The sequence below is a fragment of the Aethalodelphis obliquidens genome, unplaced genomic scaffold, assembly GCF_003676395.1.
Source record: "Aethalodelphis obliquidens isolate GAN/ISIS:26980383/991018 unplaced genomic scaffold, ASM367639v1 scaffold1, whole genome shotgun sequence".
NCBI classification, from domain to species: Eukaryota; Metazoa; Chordata; class Mammalia; order Artiodactyla; family Delphinidae; genus Aethalodelphis; species Aethalodelphis obliquidens.
In genome coordinates this window covers 72,392,346-72,413,929 of record NW_020837945.1, presented here as the reverse complement: position 1 = coordinate 72,413,929, position 21,584 = coordinate 72,392,346, and the positions used below count along the sequence as shown (strand labels likewise).

Sequence of the window (21,584 nt, the reverse complement as noted above, 5' to 3'; positions counted from 1 at the left end):
CATATTAGGGAAATGGAAAATATACTAAAATGAACATTTGTTTAGTGCACTGTAATTTAAAACACTAGAAACATTTATAGTGTTTTATTTCTTTTTAAAAGAAAATGTTTACCAAAAAGAGGAGCAGTCTAAACCTAATGCTAGCAGAAGAGAAAGGATTAGAACAGAAATTAACAATATAGGAAATAGGACAACCATATTGTCTATGTTGGTAGAGAAGATCAACAAAACCAAAACTTGGGTCTTAGAAAAGATCAACAAAATTGACAAACCTTGGGCTTCCCTGGTGGTGCAGTGGTTGGGAGTCTGCCTGCCGATGCAGGGGATGCGGGTTCGTGCCCTGGTCCGGGAGGATCCCACATGCCGCGGAGCGGCTGGGCCCGTGAGCCATGGCCACTGAGCCTGCGCGTCCGGAGCCTGTGCTCTGCAGTGGGAGAGGCCACAACAGTGAGAGGCCCGTGTACAGCAAAAAAAAAAAAAAAAAAATTGACAAACCTTTAGCTAGACTGACCAGGAAAAAAAAAAATGACTCAAATTTCTAAAAGTAGGAATGAAAGAGAGAACATAAGGGAATACTTTTATTTATGAATAACTCTATACCAACGCATTTAGGTAACTTAGATGAAATGGGCAAAGTCCTAGAAAGACACAAACTACCACTCCTATTCAACATTGTACCGAAGATTATACCCAGAGCAATAGGGGCGAAAAAAATGACATTCCAAGTGGGAAGGAAGAAGTAAAACTTTTGGGATTTTCTTTTAGGTGAATACTGTGTGTTTAGAAGAAGTTACTCATGAAGAAGCAGTAACTGCCTTAAAGAACACATCTGATTTTGTTTTTTTGAAAGTGGCAAAACCCACAAGTATGTATATGAATGATGGCTATGCACCACCTGATATCACCAACTGTAAGTCTGCTTAAATCTTGTTTCCTTAGATGTGATGTATTTTAATGAAGATTCCCAATATAAAGTTTAAACATTATACAAATATTTTTAAAAGAACTATAAAGCATTTTAACCTAATCATTTTAAAAACCAATTTTAAGTCAGAATCTTCATAATAATAAGTGGAGATGGCTTTTTCACCTTTTCACCTGTAATTTCATAGCAGTAATTACTTTTAACATTTAAGGCATTGATTCTCAAACCTTTATATAAGTAACAGTCACCAAAGGTATTTGCAAGTAATGTGGCTTCTTATTTTGTTCTAATAATTTTTGGATGGAGCACAGAAATATACTTTAGCAAGCAATTAATTCTTTTAACAAGCAGGGCAATTCTGATGCTTCTGATGCTGCTGGTTCATGGGCTGCACTTTGAGAAACAGTAACTTAAAATATTTGTAAAACCTGGGCTTTTCTATACTCTCAACTGTGTGAGCATAGATATTATCTTTGTACTTCAAACTCTTAGTGTATTACCTAACTCTGTTTGTGCACAGTACAATTGTATTGCCTAGAAATGAACTGTAATGAAAGTACTTATAATTTTAAGTTTCCTATTTGATTTTCTTTTTTAATGTACAAGCCGAGATGAGATTTAAATATATTCTTAATGTGTTCATGTTGTTTGAAAAATGAAAGTTTTATTTGTTTGGTATGTTGAGTCAATACTAGAATCATCCATGTGTAATAAAGATCATAAATGTACTCTGTAATCTGCTTTTCCAAGTTTTCCTTTTTTAAATTGTAGAATTTTAAAGATATTTGTGATTTTGTGATTTTGTAAGTGGCAATGTTTCCAGTTTTAAAATGTCAAAAAGTTCATTACAGTCATTAATCATTAGAAGCTAAATACAAATTATATTTTAAAGTGTATATATACTGTCCTCCAGTGATGCATCTTCATTATCTGCTCATTGATTCATTAATTACTCAAGTATAGCTGAATTATTCTCTTAATAGTATTCAGTCTTTTTAATGGACAGAAATGATGTCTTATACATCATTTGTGTCAGAAAAGAACTTTACTACTTGTTTAAAGTTCTTCCATATATTTGGTCTTTCACAGAAGCTTTATATAAGGACTTGATGTATTTTATTTGTTATTAGGAGATGCAAATTCAATGATGAGCTCTTTTATTCACCAATTTAAATATTATTTATTATGCTGCTTTATCTGTTCAAGACAGCTATGTCCCAGTTGTTCCACAGATTGAGAGTTGGCATCCTGATTATGGCCAAATATACAAATAGCCAGGCTGCTTCTTAAAAATGTGTTGAACTGGAAAAAATGTTACTTTTTATTGAATTATCTCTTTTTATATAAAATAATATGACATTTAAAAAATGGCAGAGCTAGTCCTAAAGAGTAGTAAATAATGATTGTTTTCCCTGTAGGCATATGTAGAATATTTCGTCCCTTTTTTTCCATCTGTTATTGAACTAATAGAATATTGTGAAAAAGTTGAAGTTTACCGTGCTAGTTCAACTTCTGTTCTGTTTCTCTTCTTATGAATTTTGTTGTACACTTAACAGTCCATGCTTATACTATAGACGCAATTCATAAGTAACTTATTATGTGTGTTTTAAAAAGCATTTGTATTTGAAAACTTTTTACATAAATGATTTTTACCTGTCAGCTCTTGTGAAGCCCTTGCCATCAGACTATTCAACTTACCTGCCTGTCCCTTATGTTGTTAGTCATGTAGTTTCCTCCTCATCAATCTGGCTTTAGTCACTGAAGATTTTAGTGTCAGGTCCATTGTCCTTTGATACACATTCACATTGTCATTCTTAGTGATGTCCAGGCAAAATGCACACTGATTCATTCAACAACCTGGCTTCTTTGTTGATCTCCTTCTTTCTAGCTCTCCTGCCCTCCACTCCAACTCAGATACTTGGTTCCAAGACAATAATTTAGATCTTATCATCGTCAATACCTTCACCACCTCCAAAATCTTGATTTAAATCATCCCGTTCTCTGACTACATCCATCAGTTTATTTACTCCTGTTCTAACAATTCATTCTCATTTTGACCTTCAATCATTTGACACTATTACTTGGTTGTCCCCTTGTGTTTCTACTTGTCTACTTTTTTTTAACTTAGCCTGCTTGGTTTGTCGTGATATTCACTTCATTGCATATATCTTCTACTTTCTTGCTCTCTCCATCTTCACTGGCAGAATCCCAACCCTGGTTCAACCTGCTGTCTTCATCCATTCCTGCTCCCTAAAAAGCAGAACATGCCTAGAGAAAAGCACAGAATTGTAGTTTAAGTTATGACCATAAATCTCAGATGGGGTCACACTCCTATAGCTGTAATCCACATATGGATAATAGACAAAATATGGTACCCAGGAATAGAAGGAGGTTTATTACTGAAAAAAAAAAAAAGTTCATCGGATCTGATAGAGAACATAGTTTCTTTGATGATATTAAAATTCTCATGCTTTTGCATTTATATATCTTTTCACTTTTATATTCTGTTCAGGTGGAAGGCCTTGTTAAACTTCTGATTTGGCCACTGCTCTCTTCCTGCTTTTACTTTAAGCTCTTCCACTTGGCTTCTTTCCTAAACTTTGGAGGGTTTGGGTCATTAATCTTGGTATCTAAGGACAATAATTTAGCCTCCCTTGTTTTGCAGTTCTCTGAGGAATCTTTTTACTTAGGATTTGGGGTATAGGAAATAGCACTGTTTTAACTAATCATTCTTTGGGCAGTCATTTCTTTGACAGGAGCATTAATTTTTAGTTCCTGCCATATGAGATACTATGCCTTACATGTGAGAATGACTCCTTCAGAAAAGGTCCATTGAATAAAGGCACAGTCTGGATATGGTAGGGAAAAGGTACATTTTCTGGCTTGAGCAGTTGACCGAATTTCTTGCCCAGTTGGGTTTTTTTGTTTGTTTGTTTCAGCCAAACTTGATAATGCAGCAAAGAAATTTGAGTAAAAAATCAGTAAACTCTAGACTTTAAATGGCCAGTGATTATAATGGTTCACGTGCATGTCTGTTGCTTTAGGGCAACATGCCGGTTCCCTTGAAAATCACAGATATTCTTACATATCACCCAAGAAAGACTTTGGACTTCAGAAGAGCCATTGGTAGAAAATCCTTTGGCTCAAATGCAGAAGAGTATCTTATATATGAATTGGATGGGAAGAAATTGCTATTGGAGACTGCAAACGTATAAAATCAAAGATGGCTCTGGACTTCTAAGCTCTATACTATTAATAGACATTATAGACTTTTTCCTTTTTGTATGATTACAGAAAGAGATGTATAGATGCTATCTCCTTTTTTTTTGTTTGTTTTTTTGCTGTCTCCTTTTGATAGCACATAATTGTTTCCAGTACACCATACTTCCAGTCACTACCTACTGTCTTTCACTCAGGTTACTTCACTCATATATGTAACCTATCTGGCCACTGTAGTAATTTGAAGTAATGATCCTTGCACTTTTGTTTTCCCAGTGGGTGTTATAATGCTTTGTGCATAGAAGGCACTCGGTAATGTAGTGAAAGAAGAGATTCATGGTTAAATAATAAATATTACAGCTAGATTTTGAAATGCCTAGTAACTTTATCATAGTTAATACCTCAAGAAAGTTAAATATTGTTTCTATGTGTTACTGATAGTAATGCACATAATTCAGATGTGTTGTGCTTTTGGAAGTTCCAACTGAAATGTGTTGCTTACCTGGGTCAGGAATAGCTTTATAATTTTCTGTTCTTAGCTCTCACTAGAATTACAGTCGATGAACTCTAATGATGTTTTAGGGGTTTTTTTGGTTTTTTTTTTTGCGTTACGCGAGCCTCTCACTGTTGTGGCCTCTCCCGTTGCGGAGCACAGGCTCCGGACGCGCAGGCTTAGCAGCCATGGCTCACGGGCCTAGCCGCTCCGCGGCATGTGGGATCTTCCCGGACCGGGGCACAAACCCGTGTCCCCTACATCGGCAGGCGGACTCAACCACTGCGCCACCAGGGAAGCCCTATAATGATGTTTTTTATTATTGAAATGAACCGATAAATAATGTTTGCTTATTTTTTATTCCGGTTTTTTACCAGGTTTCCATTCTTTTATGGTGCATTAAAAAGAATAATTATAAATTGGGTTGGCAGATCTGAGCTGGTGTCAGGGCATGTCCTTTTTATTTTTAATAGGCTTTATATTTTAGAGCAATTTTAGGTTCACAGAAATATTAAGCAAAGGTACAGAAATGTCCCACCTGCATAGCCTCTCCTATTACCAACATCTGCCAGAGTGGTACGTTTGTTACAATTGATGACCCTACATTGCCATATCACTACCCAAAGCCCATAGTATACATTAGGGTTCACTCTTGATGTTGTACATTCTGTGGGTTTGGACAAATGTATAATGACATGTACCCACTATCAGTATCATACAGAGTAGCTTCATTGCCCTAAAAATCCTGTGCGCTGCCTATTCATCCCTCCCTCCCCTCTAACCTCTGGCATCCACTGATCATTTTCCTGCCTCCATAGTTTTGCCTTTTCCAGATTGCCATGTAGTTGGAATCATACAGTATGTAGCCTTTTAAAATCTTAACTTTTTACACCTAAAACAACACAACATTGTAAATCAACTGTACTCCAATAAAAATTAAAAACAAAAAACAAATATGTCATGTTTTACTTTTCATAAAATACATTTTAGATAATTTGATTAACATTTCCAATTTACCTGAAACTCACAAAATGGCATTGAATATATCACATATGTCCAATTGAAATACCCAAATTACACCAAAAAGCCTCAAACTCCTTAAAAACAATTAATTAATTAAGCCCTCTGCTGATTTTGTCAAATTTGAGATAACAATTCAGTAAATATTTTAAAATATAGCACAGGCTAAAGTTTTCCATAAACTTTTGAATTAAAGAAGGCCTAGATGTTTGAAAAAAACAAACAAACCTTCTTTCACGTAGTAATGTGCATGAGTTTTTAACTCCTTTGGGTAAATAACCAAGGAGTGCAATTGCTGGGTCGTATGGTATGAATATGTTTAGTTTTATAAGAAACAGCCAAATTGTCTTCCAAAGTGGCTGTACCATTTTGCTTTCCCACCAACAACGTATGAAAGTTCCTGTTACTCCACATCTTCACAAGCATTTTGTGTTATCAGTGCTGTGGTTTTTAGCTATTCTAATAGTTATTCAGCAGTATCACATTGATTTAATAAGCATTTCCTTGATGTCATATGATAAGGAGTATCTCTTCATATGCTTATTTGCCATCTGTATATCTTTTTCGGTGAGGTGTCTGTTAAGAGTCTTTGGCACATTTTTAAATTGGATTGTTTGTTGTCTTGTTGAGTTTAAGAGCTCTTTGCATGTTTTGGCTAAAGTTCATTATCACATATATTTTTTGCAGATATTTTCTCTCAGTCTGTGGCTTGTCTTTTCATTCACTAGACAGTGTCTTTCACAGAGCAGAAATGTTTAATTTTAATGAGGTCTACCTTGTCAGTTTTCTTTCATGGATTGTGCCTTTGGTGTTGTATCTAAAACACCATTGCCAAACCCAAGGTAATCAAGATGTTCTCCTATGTTATCTTCTAGGATTTTTATAGTTTGGGGTTTTACTATGTCTGTGATCCATTTTGAGTTAATTTTCACATGGTTTATATCTAGATTCTTTTTTTTTTTTTTTGCATGTGGTTGTCCAGTTGTTCTAATAACATCTGTTGAAAAGACTGCCTTTGCTCCATTGTGTTTGCCTTTGCTCCTTTATCAATGATCAGTTGCCTATATATGAGTCTATTTCTGGATTCTCTGTTATATTCCATTGATCCAATATTTTCCTTTTCTTTTGCCAATATCACACTGTCTTGATTACTGTAGCTTTTTAGGAGGTCTTGAACTCAGGTAGTATCAGCCCTCCAACTTTGTTCTTCTGTTTCATTATTGGGTTGTCTATTCTAGGTGTTTTGCCTCTCCATATAAACTCTACAATCAGTTTGACAATATCCACAAAATAACTTACTGGTATTTTGATTGGGGTTGCATTGAATCTGTAGATCAAGTTGAGAAGAACTAATAACATCTTGACAGTATTGAGGCTTCCTGTCCATGAACATAGGCTCTCTCTCAATTTATTTAGTTCTTCTTTGATATCTTTCATCAGAGTTTTGTAGTTTTGCTCACGTAGATCATTAGATTTATACCTAAGTATATCATTTTAGGGGATGCTAATGTAAATGGTAGTGTGTTTTTAATTTCAAATTTCACTTGTTCATTGCTGGTATACAGGAAAGCAGTCAACTTTATATATTAACCTTGTATAAAGGTTAATATATACAATATATATAATATATCTTTCAACCTTGCTATAATTGCTTACTAGTTCCATGAGTTTTTTTTTGTCAGTTCTTTCAGATTTTCTACATTGACAATCATGACATCTACAAAGACAGTTTTATTGCTTCTTTCTCAATCTGCCTACCTTTTGTTTCCTTTTCTTATGTTAATGCATTAACTAAGACATCCTTCACTTGCTCCTAATTTTAGTGGTAAAGCTTCAAGCTCCTCACCATTAAGTATTATGTTAGCTGTAGGATTTTTGTAGAGTATTCTTTTTTTTTTTGGCGGTACGTGGGCCTCTCACTGTTGTGGCCTCTCCCATTGCACAGGCTCCGGACGCGCAGGCTCAGCGGCCATGGCTCACGGGCCCAGCTGCTCCGCAGTGTGTGGGATCTTCCCGGACCAGGGCAAGACCCGTGTCCCCTGCATCTCTCAACCACTGTGCCACCAGGGAAGCCCGAGTATTCTTGATCAGGTTGACAATACTCCCCACTATTCCTAGTTAACTGAGAGATTTTCGTATAAATTGATATTTTGGATTTTATCAAATGCTTTTTCTTCATCTATTGATATGATTATGTAACTTTTCTTTAGCCTGTTGTTGTGATGGATCATATTGTTTTTTGAATGTTGAACCAGCCTTGCATACCTGGGATAAATCCCAGATGCTTGTGGTATATAATTCTTTTTATATATTGTTGGATTTGATTTGCTAATATCTTGTTGAAGATTTTTTCCATTTATGTTCATGAGCGATGTTGTTCTAGAGGGTTTTTTCTTATGATTTCTTTGTCTGGTTTTGTTAGGATAATGCTGGCCTCATAGAATGAGGAGGTATTCCCTTGGCTTCTGTCTGCTGGAAGAGGTTATAGAGAATTGGTGTAATTCCTTTCTTAAAAGTTTGGTAGAACTCACCACTGAAGGTTATCATTATGGATTCAATTTCTTTAATAGATATGGGCTTGTTCAGATTGCCTGTTTCTTTTTTGTGAGTTTTGGCAGATTGTGTCTTTCAAGGAATTGGTCCATTTCATCTAGGTTATCAAATCTGTGGGCATAAAGTTCTTCATAGTACTTACTATTCTTTTAATCTCCATGGAATCTGTAGTGATGTGCCCTCTTTCATTTCTGTCTTCTCTCTTTTTTTCTTAGTTAGCCTGGCTGGAGGCTTATTGATTTTATTGATCTTTTCAAAGAACCAACTTTTGGTTTTATTGATTTTTTTTAATCTGTTGATTTCCTGTTTTATTTATTTATTTATTTTTAATTTATTTATTTTATTTATTTATTTTTGGCTGCCATCGGGTCTTCCTTGCTGCACGCAGGCTTTCTCCAGTTGCAGCAAGCAGGGGCTACTCTTCGTTTCAGTGCGCGGGCTTCTCATTGAGGTGGCTTCTCTTGTCGCAGAGCTCAGGATCTAGGCGCGTGGGCTTCAGTAGTTGTGGCGCGCAGGCTCTAGAGCGCAGGCTCGATAGGTGTGGTGCACGGGCTTCATTGCTCCACAGCATGTGGGATCTTCTTGGTCCAGGGCTCAAACCCATGTCCCCTGCATTGGCAGGTGGATTCTTAACCACTGCACCACTAGGGAGCCCAGATTTCCTATTTTTAATTTCATTGATTTCTGCTCTAATTTTTTATTATTTTTTTTCCTTCTGTTTACTTTGAATTTAATTTACTCTTTTTCTAGTTTTATTAGGTGGAAGCTAAGATGATTCATTTTAGATCTTTCTTTTTTTTCTAATATATGCATTCAGCACTATAAATTTCCCTCTAAGCACTGCTTTTGCTGTATCCCACAGGTTTTTTTTTTTTTTTTTGCGGTATGCGGGCCTCTCACTGTTGTGGCCTCTCCCGTTGTGGAGCACAGGCTCCGGACGTGCAGGCTCAGCAGCTATGGCTCATGGGCCCAGCCGCTCCGCGGCATGTGGGATGTTCCCGGACTGGGGCACGAACTCGTGTCCCCTGCATCGGCAGGGGGACTGTCAACCACTGCGCCACCAGGGAAGCCCCTATCCCACAGATTTTGATAGGTTGTGTTTTCATTTTCATTTAGTTCAAAACATTTTTAAAATTTCTCTGGAGATTTCTTCTTTGACCCAAGCGTTATTTAAGAGTGTGTTTGTGTTATTTAATCACCATGTATTGGGGGATTTTTAGCTATCATATTTTTATTGATTTCTAGTTTAATTTCACTGTGGTCTGAGAACGGACATTGTATGATTTCTATTTTTTTTTAATTTGTTAAGGTATGTTTCATAGCCCAGAACATGATCTATCTTGGTGAACGTTATGTGGGAGCTTAAGAAAAATATGTGTTCTGCTGTTGCTGGATGAAGTAGTCTATAGGTGTCCATCATATCCAGTTGATTAGTGATGTTACTGAGTTCAGCTATGTCCTTCCTGATTTTCTGCCTGCTATATTTGTTCATTTCTGATAAAGAGGTGTGGATTAATCTATTTCTCTTTTCAGTCTGTCTGTTTTGGCCTCACATAGTTTGACCCTTTGTTGTTAGGTGTTAAAGATTATCATGTCTTCTTGGAGAACTGACCACTCTATCATTAAGAAATGCCTTTCTTTAATCCAGATAATTTTCCTTACTTTGAAGTCTTCTCTGTCTGAAATTAATATAGCTACTCCTGCTTTCTTTTGATTAGTGTTAGCATGGTATATCTTTCTCCATCCTTTTACTTTTAATATATAGGCCTTTATATTTAAATTGGCTTTCTTGTAGACAGTATATCTTGGGTCTTGGTTTTTTGACCCACTCTGACAGTATCTGTCTTAGAATTGGTGCATTTAGGCCATTGATGTTCTAAGTGATTATTGATATAGTTGGATTAATGTCTATGATATTTGCTACTCTTTTCTGTTTGTTACCCTGTTCTTTGCTCCTGTATTTGTCATCCATTTTTTTTCCTGCCTTTTATGGCTTTAATTAAGCATTTTGCGTGATTCTGTTTTCTCTCCTTTCTTAGTGTATTAGTTACATTCTTTTACTTTTTTTTAGTGGTTGCCCTAGAGTTTGCAATATACATGTGTAGTAATCTAATTCCACTTTGAGGTAACACTACAGCTTTTTGGATAGTGTGAGTGCCTTATAATAACAAAATAATCCTAATTCCTCCCTCCCATCCCTTGTATCATTGCTGACATTCATTTCATTTATACATAAACATATATACAGACATAGTCGAATACAGTGTTGCTATTGTTTTGAACAAAGTGTTATTTGTTAGCTCAATCAGGAATAAGAAAAATAAGAAAAATGAGTTTTATTTTACTTTTGCTTATTCCTTCATCAGTGCTTTTCCTTTCTTTCTGTGTAACTGAGTTTCTGACCTACTAACTTCCCTTCTCTCTAAAGGACTTCTTTTAACATTTCAAAAGGCAGATCTACTAGCAATAAATGTTCCCTCAATTTTTGTTTGTTTAAGGAAGTCTTTATTTCCTTTTCACTTTTGAAGGATAATTTCACAGGTGGGTTTTTTCTCTTAACACTCCACTGTCTTGCTTGAATGGTTTCTGAGAAGTCATATTTAATTCTTACCTTGCACCTCTATCAGTAAGGTGCAGTTTTTTCCCGTGACTTTTTTTAGGGCTTTTCTTCCCTTTTTTTTTATCCTGTAGTTTGAAAAGGATATGCCTAGGTGTAACTTTTCTTTGCATTTAACCTGCTTAGTGTTCTCTGAGCTTCCTAGATCTATGGTTTGGTGTCTGACATTAATTGGAGGAAATTCTCATCATTATTGTTTCAAAGATTTCTTCTATTCCTTTCTCTCCTTTTTCTGCTTTTGGTATTCCCATTACATATATGTTCCACCTTTTGTAGTTCTACCACTGTTCTTGGATATTCTGTTCTGGTTTTTTCCCCCCAGTCATTTTTTCTCTTTGCTTTTCAGTTTTAGAGGTTGCCATTGAGATATCCTCAAGCTCAGATTCTTTCCTCAACCATGTCCAGACTACTAGTAGCTCATCAAAGACATTCTTCATTTCTGTTACAGAGTTTTTGATCTCTAGTGTTTCTTTTTGTTTCTTTCTTAGAGTTTTCATCTCTCCACTTGTATTGCCCATCGTGTTCTTTATCCATTAGAGCCATTAGCACGTTAATCATTATTGTTTCAAATTCCTGGTCTGATAATTCCAACATCACTGACATATATGAGTCTGGCTGTTATGCTTGCTCTGTCTCTTCAAACTGTGTTTTTGCCTTTTGTGTGTCTTGTAATTTTTTCTTGATAGCCAGGCATGATGTACTGGATAAAAGGAACTGCTGTAAATAGGCCTTTAGTAATATGGTGATAAGGTGTTGGAGTGGAAAAGTGTTGAATAGGCCTGTGATTAAGTCTCAGTCCCTTAGTGACCTTGTGCCTCTGCAGTGCTCTTCACAGTGCTTCTCAGTATTCTCCCCAGTTCTGCTCCCTTAGGACAGGATGGCTAGAATTGGCTAGATTTGGTTATTTCCCTTCCCCCAGCTCTGTTGGGCTCTGACAAAACCCCAGCAGGTGAGGCTCTGGTTAAATAGTTTCTTCTGAGGACAGACTGTTAAGAAGAACAAAATGCTTGTAATATATTTCAAAATGGTTCCTTTTCCCCTCCTCCTGCCAGAAGCATGACAGAATTTTTCTCCAGTATTCACTGTGAGAACCTGTAGAGTTCTAGGAGGTAAAACTCACAAAAATGTGGGGCCCCTGATGATGGGGTCCCCCTGGAGTTTTTGACTCCCAAAGTCATCCGCACTGAGCCCCCAACAATTTGTTAATTACAGTTCAGGTTACTCTACCCCAGCACTTGTTACCACAGAGATTTCTGCTCTAGTAAGTTGTGATTTTCTGTATTCACCTTTCAGTGTCCTTAATTTGGGGGACAGTGTTTTGCCCTATGACTTCTATCTTAAGCATCTAAAAAGGGTTGTTGATTTTTCAGTTTGTTCACCTTTTTAGTTGTTGTTAGGACAGAGTAATGACTCAAAGCTTCTTATATGCCAAGCTGGAAACCAGAAGTCCCTCAATTTATTCTAAAACTTTGTCAAGCATAGCTTTTTGCAAAGCTTTCGTTTTTCGTTATTCACAATCAGATTTTGAGTATACAGTTTATCATTGAACAACATGGGTTTGAACTATGTGGGTCCACTTATACATGGATTTTTTCAGTACGTACTACAGATGTGCGGTTAGCTGAATCTGGATGCAGAACCATGGATATGGAGGCCCAACTATAAAGTTATATGTGCATTTTCAATTTTTTGGAGGGTCAGTGCTTCTAACCCCCATGTTGTTCAGGGATCAGCCATATATACTTTCTAAAAACATTAGTCTGCAAAATAACTTCTTAGAAGAATAAGGTTATTGTACTTAAGACTGATTTGGTTCAATCTTTCCTATGACAGTCTTTTGATTAATCTTGCCTGGATTTCATTGTGCAAATCAGTTACTGTAACTCCAGTTACTGTAAAACTAAACTCCTTTTTAGTTCTGTTTTCTCAGAGAAACCAAATGGAATAAGTTTGCTTTACTGATCGGAATTTCTAAACTAGTTTTTACCTGGAAACTTGAGCTTCTCTAATTTTTTTACCTAGTAAATAAATTTTCTCTACCAAATTCTATTATATAAATGAGCGAATATGAATTATACATTAATTAACTTTGAAACTGATAATCCACAAATGTGGTACTAAATGGTATGTTTCCTTTTTCAAGTGTTTTTTTACTTACTTTATTTTGAAGCTTCTTCTCAGCCTGTTGATAACCATGTTAGCACATCTTCCTACTTGGGCCAGACACCAGCATCACCAGCCAGATATTCACCTGTTTCGAAAGCAGTGCTTGGAGATGATGAAATTACAAGGTAACGAACTGAATAGTCATCCTTCTTACATAAAGCCAACTATTAGATGGAGTTATAGTTAGCCAACTAGGATAGTCACAATTTTCAGGACTAATTTTATTAACAGGTAATGAACCTAAACCTTATTTTTTTTTATTGGAGGGTTCATTGAAGGGCCATAAGTGTAAAAATATATTAGAGGGCTTCCCTGGTGGCGCAGTGGTTGAGAGTCCGCCTGCCGATGCAGGGGACACGGGTTCGTGCCCCGGTCTGGGAAGATCCCACATGCCGCGGAGTGGCTGGGCCCGTGAGCCATGGCCGCTGAGCCTGCGCGTCCGGAGCCTGTGCTCCGCAACGGGAGAGGCCACAACAGTGAGAGGCCCGTGTACCACAAAAATATATATATATATATTACAAATAAATCACTGCTTTTTTTTAGTGTTGCTACTTATTCTGACACCTAAAATTTACTTCCATCTAACATTACTAACATTACTCACTAACAGTTTTTTAGATTAACTGTCTTTTTTTTTTTTTTTGCGGTACTCGGGCCTCTCACTGTTGTGGCCTCTCCCATTGCGGAGCATAGTCCAGATGCGCAGGCTCAGTGGCCATGGCTCACGGGCCCAGCCGCTCCGTGACATGTGGGATCCTCCCGGACTGGGGCACGAACCCGTGTCCCCTGCACCAGCAGGCAGACTCTCAACCACTGTGCCACCAGGGAAACCCTAACTGTCTTTTTATTCCCCAAAAAACTCTTTTATCTAAGTGGGAAAAAAAGTGAAAAAATATTTTAGATCTTTTTCACATTATTCAACATAGTAATATGATAATATGTTTGAACAGTTTGCTTTATAGCTTTTGTAGAAGTAAATTATGTAGTAGTATTTCATATTATAGCATTTAATGTTAAAATGTATGACAATTCATGTCATTTTATGTTTTTATTAATTGTATTACTGTTAGCATTATTATTTTTGAACCTTTATAATTATAATTATTCTTTATTTGTTAGACTCCTGACTCTAAGCAGTGATCTCTTAAATGTCAGATAGGGGTGTTTGTCTTTGTCCTCTTCTTCAGGAGTTAGCAATATTGAGAACTTAATTTAATAGGTGCTCAATAATTGTTTTAGGATGAAAATTACTGGAAAGAATAGTGTTTGTGATTATACGTTTGTGGTGTGAATTCTCAAGGCTGTTAATCTTTAGTCTGTGTTAGTATACTGACATATCATGGTCGTTTTATTGTTGCTGTTATTTTCTAATACTGCTTATTTATAGAGGTAAAGAGGAAGTAGTTAATGGCTTATCCAGTCTTTAATCAGCATATTTTTCAAATTAAAAATATGTCATATTAACATCTTGATTGCTGTTCCCCATCTTTTTTCACTACATATCTGTTGTCTAGAATATTTGTTGGACTCTGTAGTATTACACAACAGGCCTACCTGTTTTCTGTATTCTTCTGTAAAAATCAGGCAGTTGATTATTGAATATGTCTTCCTAAATGGTGAGTGTTTTATCACTCCCTTTTGATCATTATACTCCTTTGCCCAGATAATGAAGTACAGATATCTTTACTTCATATTAGAAGTTCTCCACAATTTAACCCTAAACAATTTTTCAGAGATTATATCGCATTACCAATAAAAAGAGAAAATAAAAGAAATCCCAACATACAAACAGTTAATAATTCTAAAGTTCATTTTTTAACAGCTTTATTGAGATATGATTTACAAACCATACAGTTTACCATTTAAAATGTACAACACAGTGATTTTTAGTATATTACATTATAAATTTTTTAAATTGTGGTAAAATATATATAACATAAAATTTGCTATTGTAACCATTTTCAAATTGCGATTCAGTGGCATTAATTGCATTTATGATGTTTATGACCAACACCACTATCTTTTTCCAAACCCTGTTCAGGACTTCTCTGCTGATCCAGTGATTAAGACTTCACGCTTCCCAACTGCATAGCACAGGGAGATCAGCTCGGTGCTTTGTGACCACCTGGGAGGGTGGGAGGGAGACGCAGGAGGGAGGAGATATGGGAATATATGTATATCTGATTCACTTTGTTATAAAGCAGAAACTAACACACCATTATAAAGCAATTATACTCCATTAAAGATTTTTTTTTTTTTTTTTTTTGCGGTATGTGGGCCTCTCACTGTTGTGACCTCTTCCGTTGCGGAGCACAGGCTCCGGACCCACAGGCTCAGCGGCCACGGCTCACGGGCCCAGCTGCTCCGTGGCATATGGGATCTTCCTGGACCCGGGCAGGAACCTGCGTCCCCTGCATCGGCAGGCGGACTCTCAACCACTGCGCCACCAGGGAAGCCCTTAAAGATGTTTTTTAAAAAAAAAAAAAAAGACTACGCTTCCAATGCAGGGGGCGTGGGTTTGATCCCTGGTCAGGGAACTAAGATCCCACATGCCGCATGGCGCAGCAAAAGAAAAGAAACAAACCCTTTTCATCACCTCAGACAAACTCTATAACCATTATGCAGTAATTCCACATTTCCCTGTTCTCCCAGCTCCTGGTAGCTTCTAATCTACATTTTTTCTCTCTGAATTTTCATATTCTAAATTGTTCATGTAGTGGAATCTTATAATACTTAACCTGTTGTATCTGGCTTCTTTCACATAGCATAATGATGTTTTCAAGATTCATACATGTTGTAGCATGTATCAGAACTTCATTTCTGGTTATGGCTGAATAACATTTCATTATATGTATGTACAACATTTTGTTTATCCATTCATCTGTTGATGGACACTTGGGTTGTTTCCACCTTTTGGGTATTGTGAATAATGCTGGGATAAACACTGGCATGCACATATCTGCTTGCATACCTGCTTTTAGTTCCTTTAGATACATACCTAGAAGTGGAATTACTGGGTCATATGGTAACTATGTTTAGGTTCATGAGGAACCACCTAACTGTTTTCTGTACCAGCCACCCCGTTTTACATTCCCACCATCAATATATGAGGATTCCAGTTTCTCCACATCTTCAGCAACATTTGTTTTTTCTCTTTTGTTTTGTTTTATAGCCATTGTTATAGGTGAGACGTATTTCATTGTGATGTTGATGCATTTCCCTAGTGCCTAATGATGTTGAGCATCTCTTCAAGTGCTTATGTTATTTGAAAATTCAATTTATTTTCCTCTGGAAATACTATTGGATTTCAGCAGGGTATTTTTTAATTATTATTTGCTAATGCAAAATTATAATTCATACATATATTTTAATGTATTATAGGAACCCTAAACCATGAGTCCACAATCTAACAAGGAAGTAAGACCAGTATAGTGAAACCTGTCTTGTGCCCCTGATCCTACCCTGCTTCTCCTACATTGCCCCACCAAGTTAACTCCTTTCCTGAATTTTGGATTTACTATTCCCTTTTTTCTTTCATATAGGTGTTTATGTATATATTTCCTAAACAACATATTGTTGAATTTTGCCATTTTTGACAAGAAAATACTCAGTATAATTTTGTTAATCCTGTAAGTGAACTGACAAAGCTGATTAATGATGAATACCTATGTATGACTAGAAAACACACCGCTTTAAGTTTTGAGCAGACAAATATTTAAGAAGATTAATTCCACATTATATGGAAGGATCCCTAAAATACAGTTTTTAGAAATATTTACTTCTGTTAAGCCGTTTGTTACCAAAAGCTTTCTGCAGTGTTTTAGAAAAAGCAAATTAAATTTTTAAAATATTTACCAAATATGATACATTCTAATCTCAAATGATATTCTGTGATTCATCATATCTAAAACAGTCAGCTCTTGGAATTTTCATGGTCTTACTGGAAGATGTAAATGGTTTTCACACAATTATGTATAAGTGGCAGCAAATGGGAAATGTTATTAGTGGTAAGATGTATTCTGATTTCAGAGATTTTAAATTGGGAGTTGGAGGGAACAAAAGAGATGCATCTTAGAATGGATGAAAAGCAGAGATAGGTAGATGAATTGGAGGGATGTGACTTAAGAAATAAAGATATTTAATTACTTTATATAGAAAGTCTAGAGATGGGCATTTCTAACATTTGTGTAGCAAAACTAGGTCCATGGTATCTCTGGGATTCTGCTGGTTATCTTCATGATTGTGATATGTCCAAATCAGTAACAGGATTTTATAGTTCATTCTTTTGTGTGGGAGTGATTTGGAATAAGGAGGGGAACAAATACGCTTTGTATGGGGACAGAATATGCTTTGTCCTTGTTAGAGTCTTTCTTTGGGAAGTGACAGTAAAATTTCCTGTTATTTCTTAGAGACCAGAATAGGGTCATAGCCTCACCTTAGCAAACAGGAGTGAAATTGCAGTGACTGGCATAAGTTATTCATGATTGATCCGTTTGAGAGTAGAAAGGGGGCCTTCCTACCTTCTCTGAGACAAAGGGATATCTGCCTTTTACAACATATAAGAAGTAGAGACAGTGACTGCTTCTTAGGCAGTGAAGTGTGTGCAACATCAGCTTTTCATGAGTATTATTTTTTGAGTATGCTCTTTATATCATTATTTTTTAATTCCCACATTTTCTCCTTCTTATTTTAGTTTTATGTTTGTTTCTTAACAAGGATTTTTAGCTTCTATATAAAATTAGGATTTTTCCTTTTAATTTCTAGGCTTGGAAAGAATCTCTTTACCCCAGAGTTTAGAAAACTTTAAATTTCATCTGACTTTTTTTATAATATGGAAATATGATTTATCAGTAGGGAATTCTCATTGATAGAAAGTCAAGTTCTCTATATGTTTTAAGGTATTCAATATTTTTTTAATTTTCAGGGAACCTAGAAAAGTTGTTCTTCATCGTGGTTCAACAGGCCTTGGTTTCAACATTGTAGGAGGTGAAGATGGAGAAGGAATATTTATTTCCTTTATTTTGGCTGGCGGACCTGCTGATCTTAGTGGAGAGCTCAGGAAAGGAGATCGTATTATATCGGTAGGATATGTTAATCAAAATAATGTTTTTATTATTTTAACTATGACCTGTTAATTATTAAACCTTTTGTTTTTTATATTCTAAAGTTATGGGAGGTATTTTGGCTATCTTCTTCTAACATTTTACAACTTAATTGTAGAATTACAGTGTTGACCGGGAACATGTTCTGTATGATAGATTTTCTTTTGGTATTTGACTTACTTATAAGAGATCAGTCTTTATGAATGTGCTTGAAGGAAGTATGTATTCTCTATTTGTTGACTGCAAGGTTTTCTGTATGTCTGTTAACTCATCCTTGTTACTTGCATAGTTCATATCTTCTTTATACTTCAATCTGTTATCGCCTTATCTGTTTTTTTTTGTTTTTTTTTGTTTTTTTGTGGTACGCGGGCCTCTCACTGTTGTGGTCTCTCCTGTCGCGGAGCACAGGCTCCAGACGCGCAGGCTCAGCAGCCATGGCTCACGGGCCCAGCCGCTCCGCAGCATGTGGGATCTTCCCGGACCGGGGCACGAACCCGTGTCCCCTGCATCGGCAGGCGGACTCTCAACCACTGCGCCACCAGGGAAGCCCAACCTTATCTGTTATTAAAGGAGACTTTTTAAGTTTATCTGAATGGTGGGTTTAACAGTTTTTCCTGGCAGCAATTATTTTCCTTATATCTTTGAAACTATGTTACTATGTGCATCTAATTTTAGAATCAGCATTCCTTCCTGGTGAGTTGAAATTTTTTACCATTAGGTTATGATCCTCTTTACTTGTAATAATGGTTTTTACCCTAGAAGCTATAATGCCTGATATTACTGTGGCTATGCTGACTTTTTTGCTTGATATTTGCCTCATCTTTTCTCCATTTTTTACTTTCAGTTTGTGTCTGTGCTTATGTGGCTATTACCCATACAATTTTAGACTAAAACCTTATCAGTAATTCAGCTGTTCTCCCAAATGACTCAGATTTGGGGAAACCTTAATTATAATGGGGGTGTTTCTAGTATTTTACTTTTGTTTCATTTATATATCCCTCAAACTTAGTCATTTTTCTTTTTGTTTATGAACAGCTAATCCAAGTGTTCTACAATTTTTTGTTCATCATCCTTTCTTGTATCTTACTTCTTATGTGTTTCTCAGCAAGTCACTACCAGCATTGGGACTGGATTCATAGTATAGGACTATCTTGATCACTGTAGAAAATTTAGCTTTTCTAGCTCCCATCCTCATGCTAATAGAACTCCTTAGTTATTTCATAAAGCAAAAATGTCCCTCAAATATCCAAATGCACCTTAGTGGGAGCTCTTAGATTGTTCTTTTAGCAGTGATTTCTTGATAGTAATTACTCTTAGCGTTTACCTGGAACTGTTTTTAATTTGCCCTCACTTATAAATTTAGTCTAGAACTGTATGTTGACAAGTGTTGTCTCTCAATACTATGAACATATTACTTTATACTATCTGTCTTCTTTCGTTGTTGTTTAACAAAAAAGATCACTCTTTGTTGTTTGTAGGTGATTTCTTTTTTTTTTACTGATTGCTTTTAAGTCTCTTAGTCTTTGGTACACTGCAGTTTTACTAAAATGTGTCTGTGTCTAGCATTTTATTTATTCTATCTGGAATTCATTATGCTTGCTGAATCAGAGGAGTCCTGTCTCATCAATTCTGGAATCTTTTAAATTTTGCCTTTCCCACATTTTGTGTATTCTGTCCTTCTTGAACTCCTATGAGAGAGGACATTACCATTCTGTTCTCCATGTCTTTTAATCCCAATTTCATATTTATCAACTCTATCTCCTTGTACTTAATTTCAGTCAGATCTGTTTTCTAGCTCATAAATTTTCTTCCTCTGTGTCTAATCTGCTCTTTAGGCTAAAACTAACTTTTTCATTTCAAAGTACCATTTTCTTTCTAGAAGTTCTTTCTAATTCTTTTTCAAATCTTCCTTGGTGGTTTTGCGGGAGTCTTGATTAAAGTTTCTTATGTTCTTTTAGGTTTTTCTTTTAAACCTATTTATCTTACACAGGCATACCTTGAAGATATTGCAGGTTCAGTTCCAGACCACCACCAAAAACAGATATTACAATAAAGCAAGTCAAACAAATATTTTGGTTTCCCAGTACATGTAAAACTTATACTATATTGTAGTTTATTAGATTAGCATTATATCTTAAAAAACAATGTCCATACCTTAATTTTAAAAATACTTTATTGCTAAAAAATGCTAACCATCATCTGAGCCTACAGAAAGTCATACTCTTTTTGCTGGTGGAGAGTTTGAAATATTGCAAGAATTATTAAAATGTGACAGAGACACGAAGTGAGCAAATGCTGTTGGAAAAATGGCACCAATAGACTTGCTCAAAGCAGGGTTGCCACAAACCTTCAATTTGTAAAAAATGCAAAGTACAATAAAGTGAAGCACAGTAAAATGAGATAAGCTTGTATTCTATAAATAATAGTTCTGTTTTCTGAAGTTTGTAGGTATCTAATACATGTTACTTTATGGTGACTTACAGTACATTGTTTTCCTATGTTCTGAATTTTTCATTGTGAACTTAATGTCAGTAGTACTTTATGTACTTCACATGTGGGTATTCAGTGCTGCCTGAATTGGGGAGTGGTATTCTTTGAAAAATATCTTAAGTCGATTGTGGTAGACTTGGGAGCATCATTCTTATCATCATTTTTCCATTGAGAAAACTGAAGTTTAAAGGGTGATTTGCTCATAGTAGCTAATAAAACCTAATAAGTGGTATAGGCAGGATTTACCTTAACCACTATATTATGCTACGTCATTTTGTTTTTAATTAAAAATTTAAGTAATGCTTTTTGAAATTTTGGGATCTGAGATATAGGGATAAAACCTATATCCTGGGTCAGCAATGCTATTCAGTATTGATAACTATTTTAAATCATTTTTTCAATATAAAGTAAAGAAAATCAGAAAGTACTCTTCAAACTGAAGATACATGTGGCTGGAACATGATAGGAAAAGCATTCCAAAAATTGGATCTTTTATTGCAGTTTTCAGATTGCAGTCCCTCTTGCCACCTGATCCTTCCCTGCATATACTTAGACATATCATCATATTCCTGCAGCCTACCTTTTTGAGGATTCTTTATAGTTCAAGATAGACTGAGTCTAAGACAGAAAGAAGGTGGCTAATCATTTACTAAAGTAGAGCTCTTTCTGGTTTTAGCTGTTCTGAGATATTGGTATAACTAACTGATATTTGAATGAAAGTCTTGGGAATTTGAGTCTTCAAATAAGCTATGGTACTTTGTTAAGGATTATAGTACTACAATTTTAGAAAATAAAGGAAATTATTAATATGCAGTGCAAGTAAATGAAAATTGTACCCATATGCTTCAGGCTACAGCAACTAAAATAGCATAGTACCACCCCAAAATAGTGATTATTGGAACAGAACTGTGAAGCAGAAATACACCTTAGTTACAGTGTTAGAATGTTGAGGACCTTAAGAGACCATCACTCTTAACCATAACAACCCAAACCATCTGG

The 21,584-nt window shown here is 35.9% G+C and overlaps 1 protein-coding gene across 9 annotated transcripts in view; it reads left to right on the top strand.

The window, feature by feature from the left end:
• Positions 1 to 21,584, top strand: part of DLG1 (discs large MAGUK scaffold protein 1) — a 286,699-nt gene that overhangs the window by 170,866 nt on the left and 94,249 nt on the right. For all 9 annotated transcript variants that reach the window (XM_027108229.1, XM_027108241.1, XM_027108235.1 and 6 more), the window contains 3 exons: positions 766 to 910; positions 12,998 to 13,118; positions 17,918 to 18,074. In XM_027108229.1, the coding sequence (XP_026964030.1) occupies positions 766 to 910; positions 12,998 to 13,118; positions 17,918 to 18,074 (423 nt within the window). The remainder of the gene's footprint in view (positions 1 to 765; positions 911 to 12,997; positions 13,119 to 17,917; positions 18,075 to 21,584) is intronic.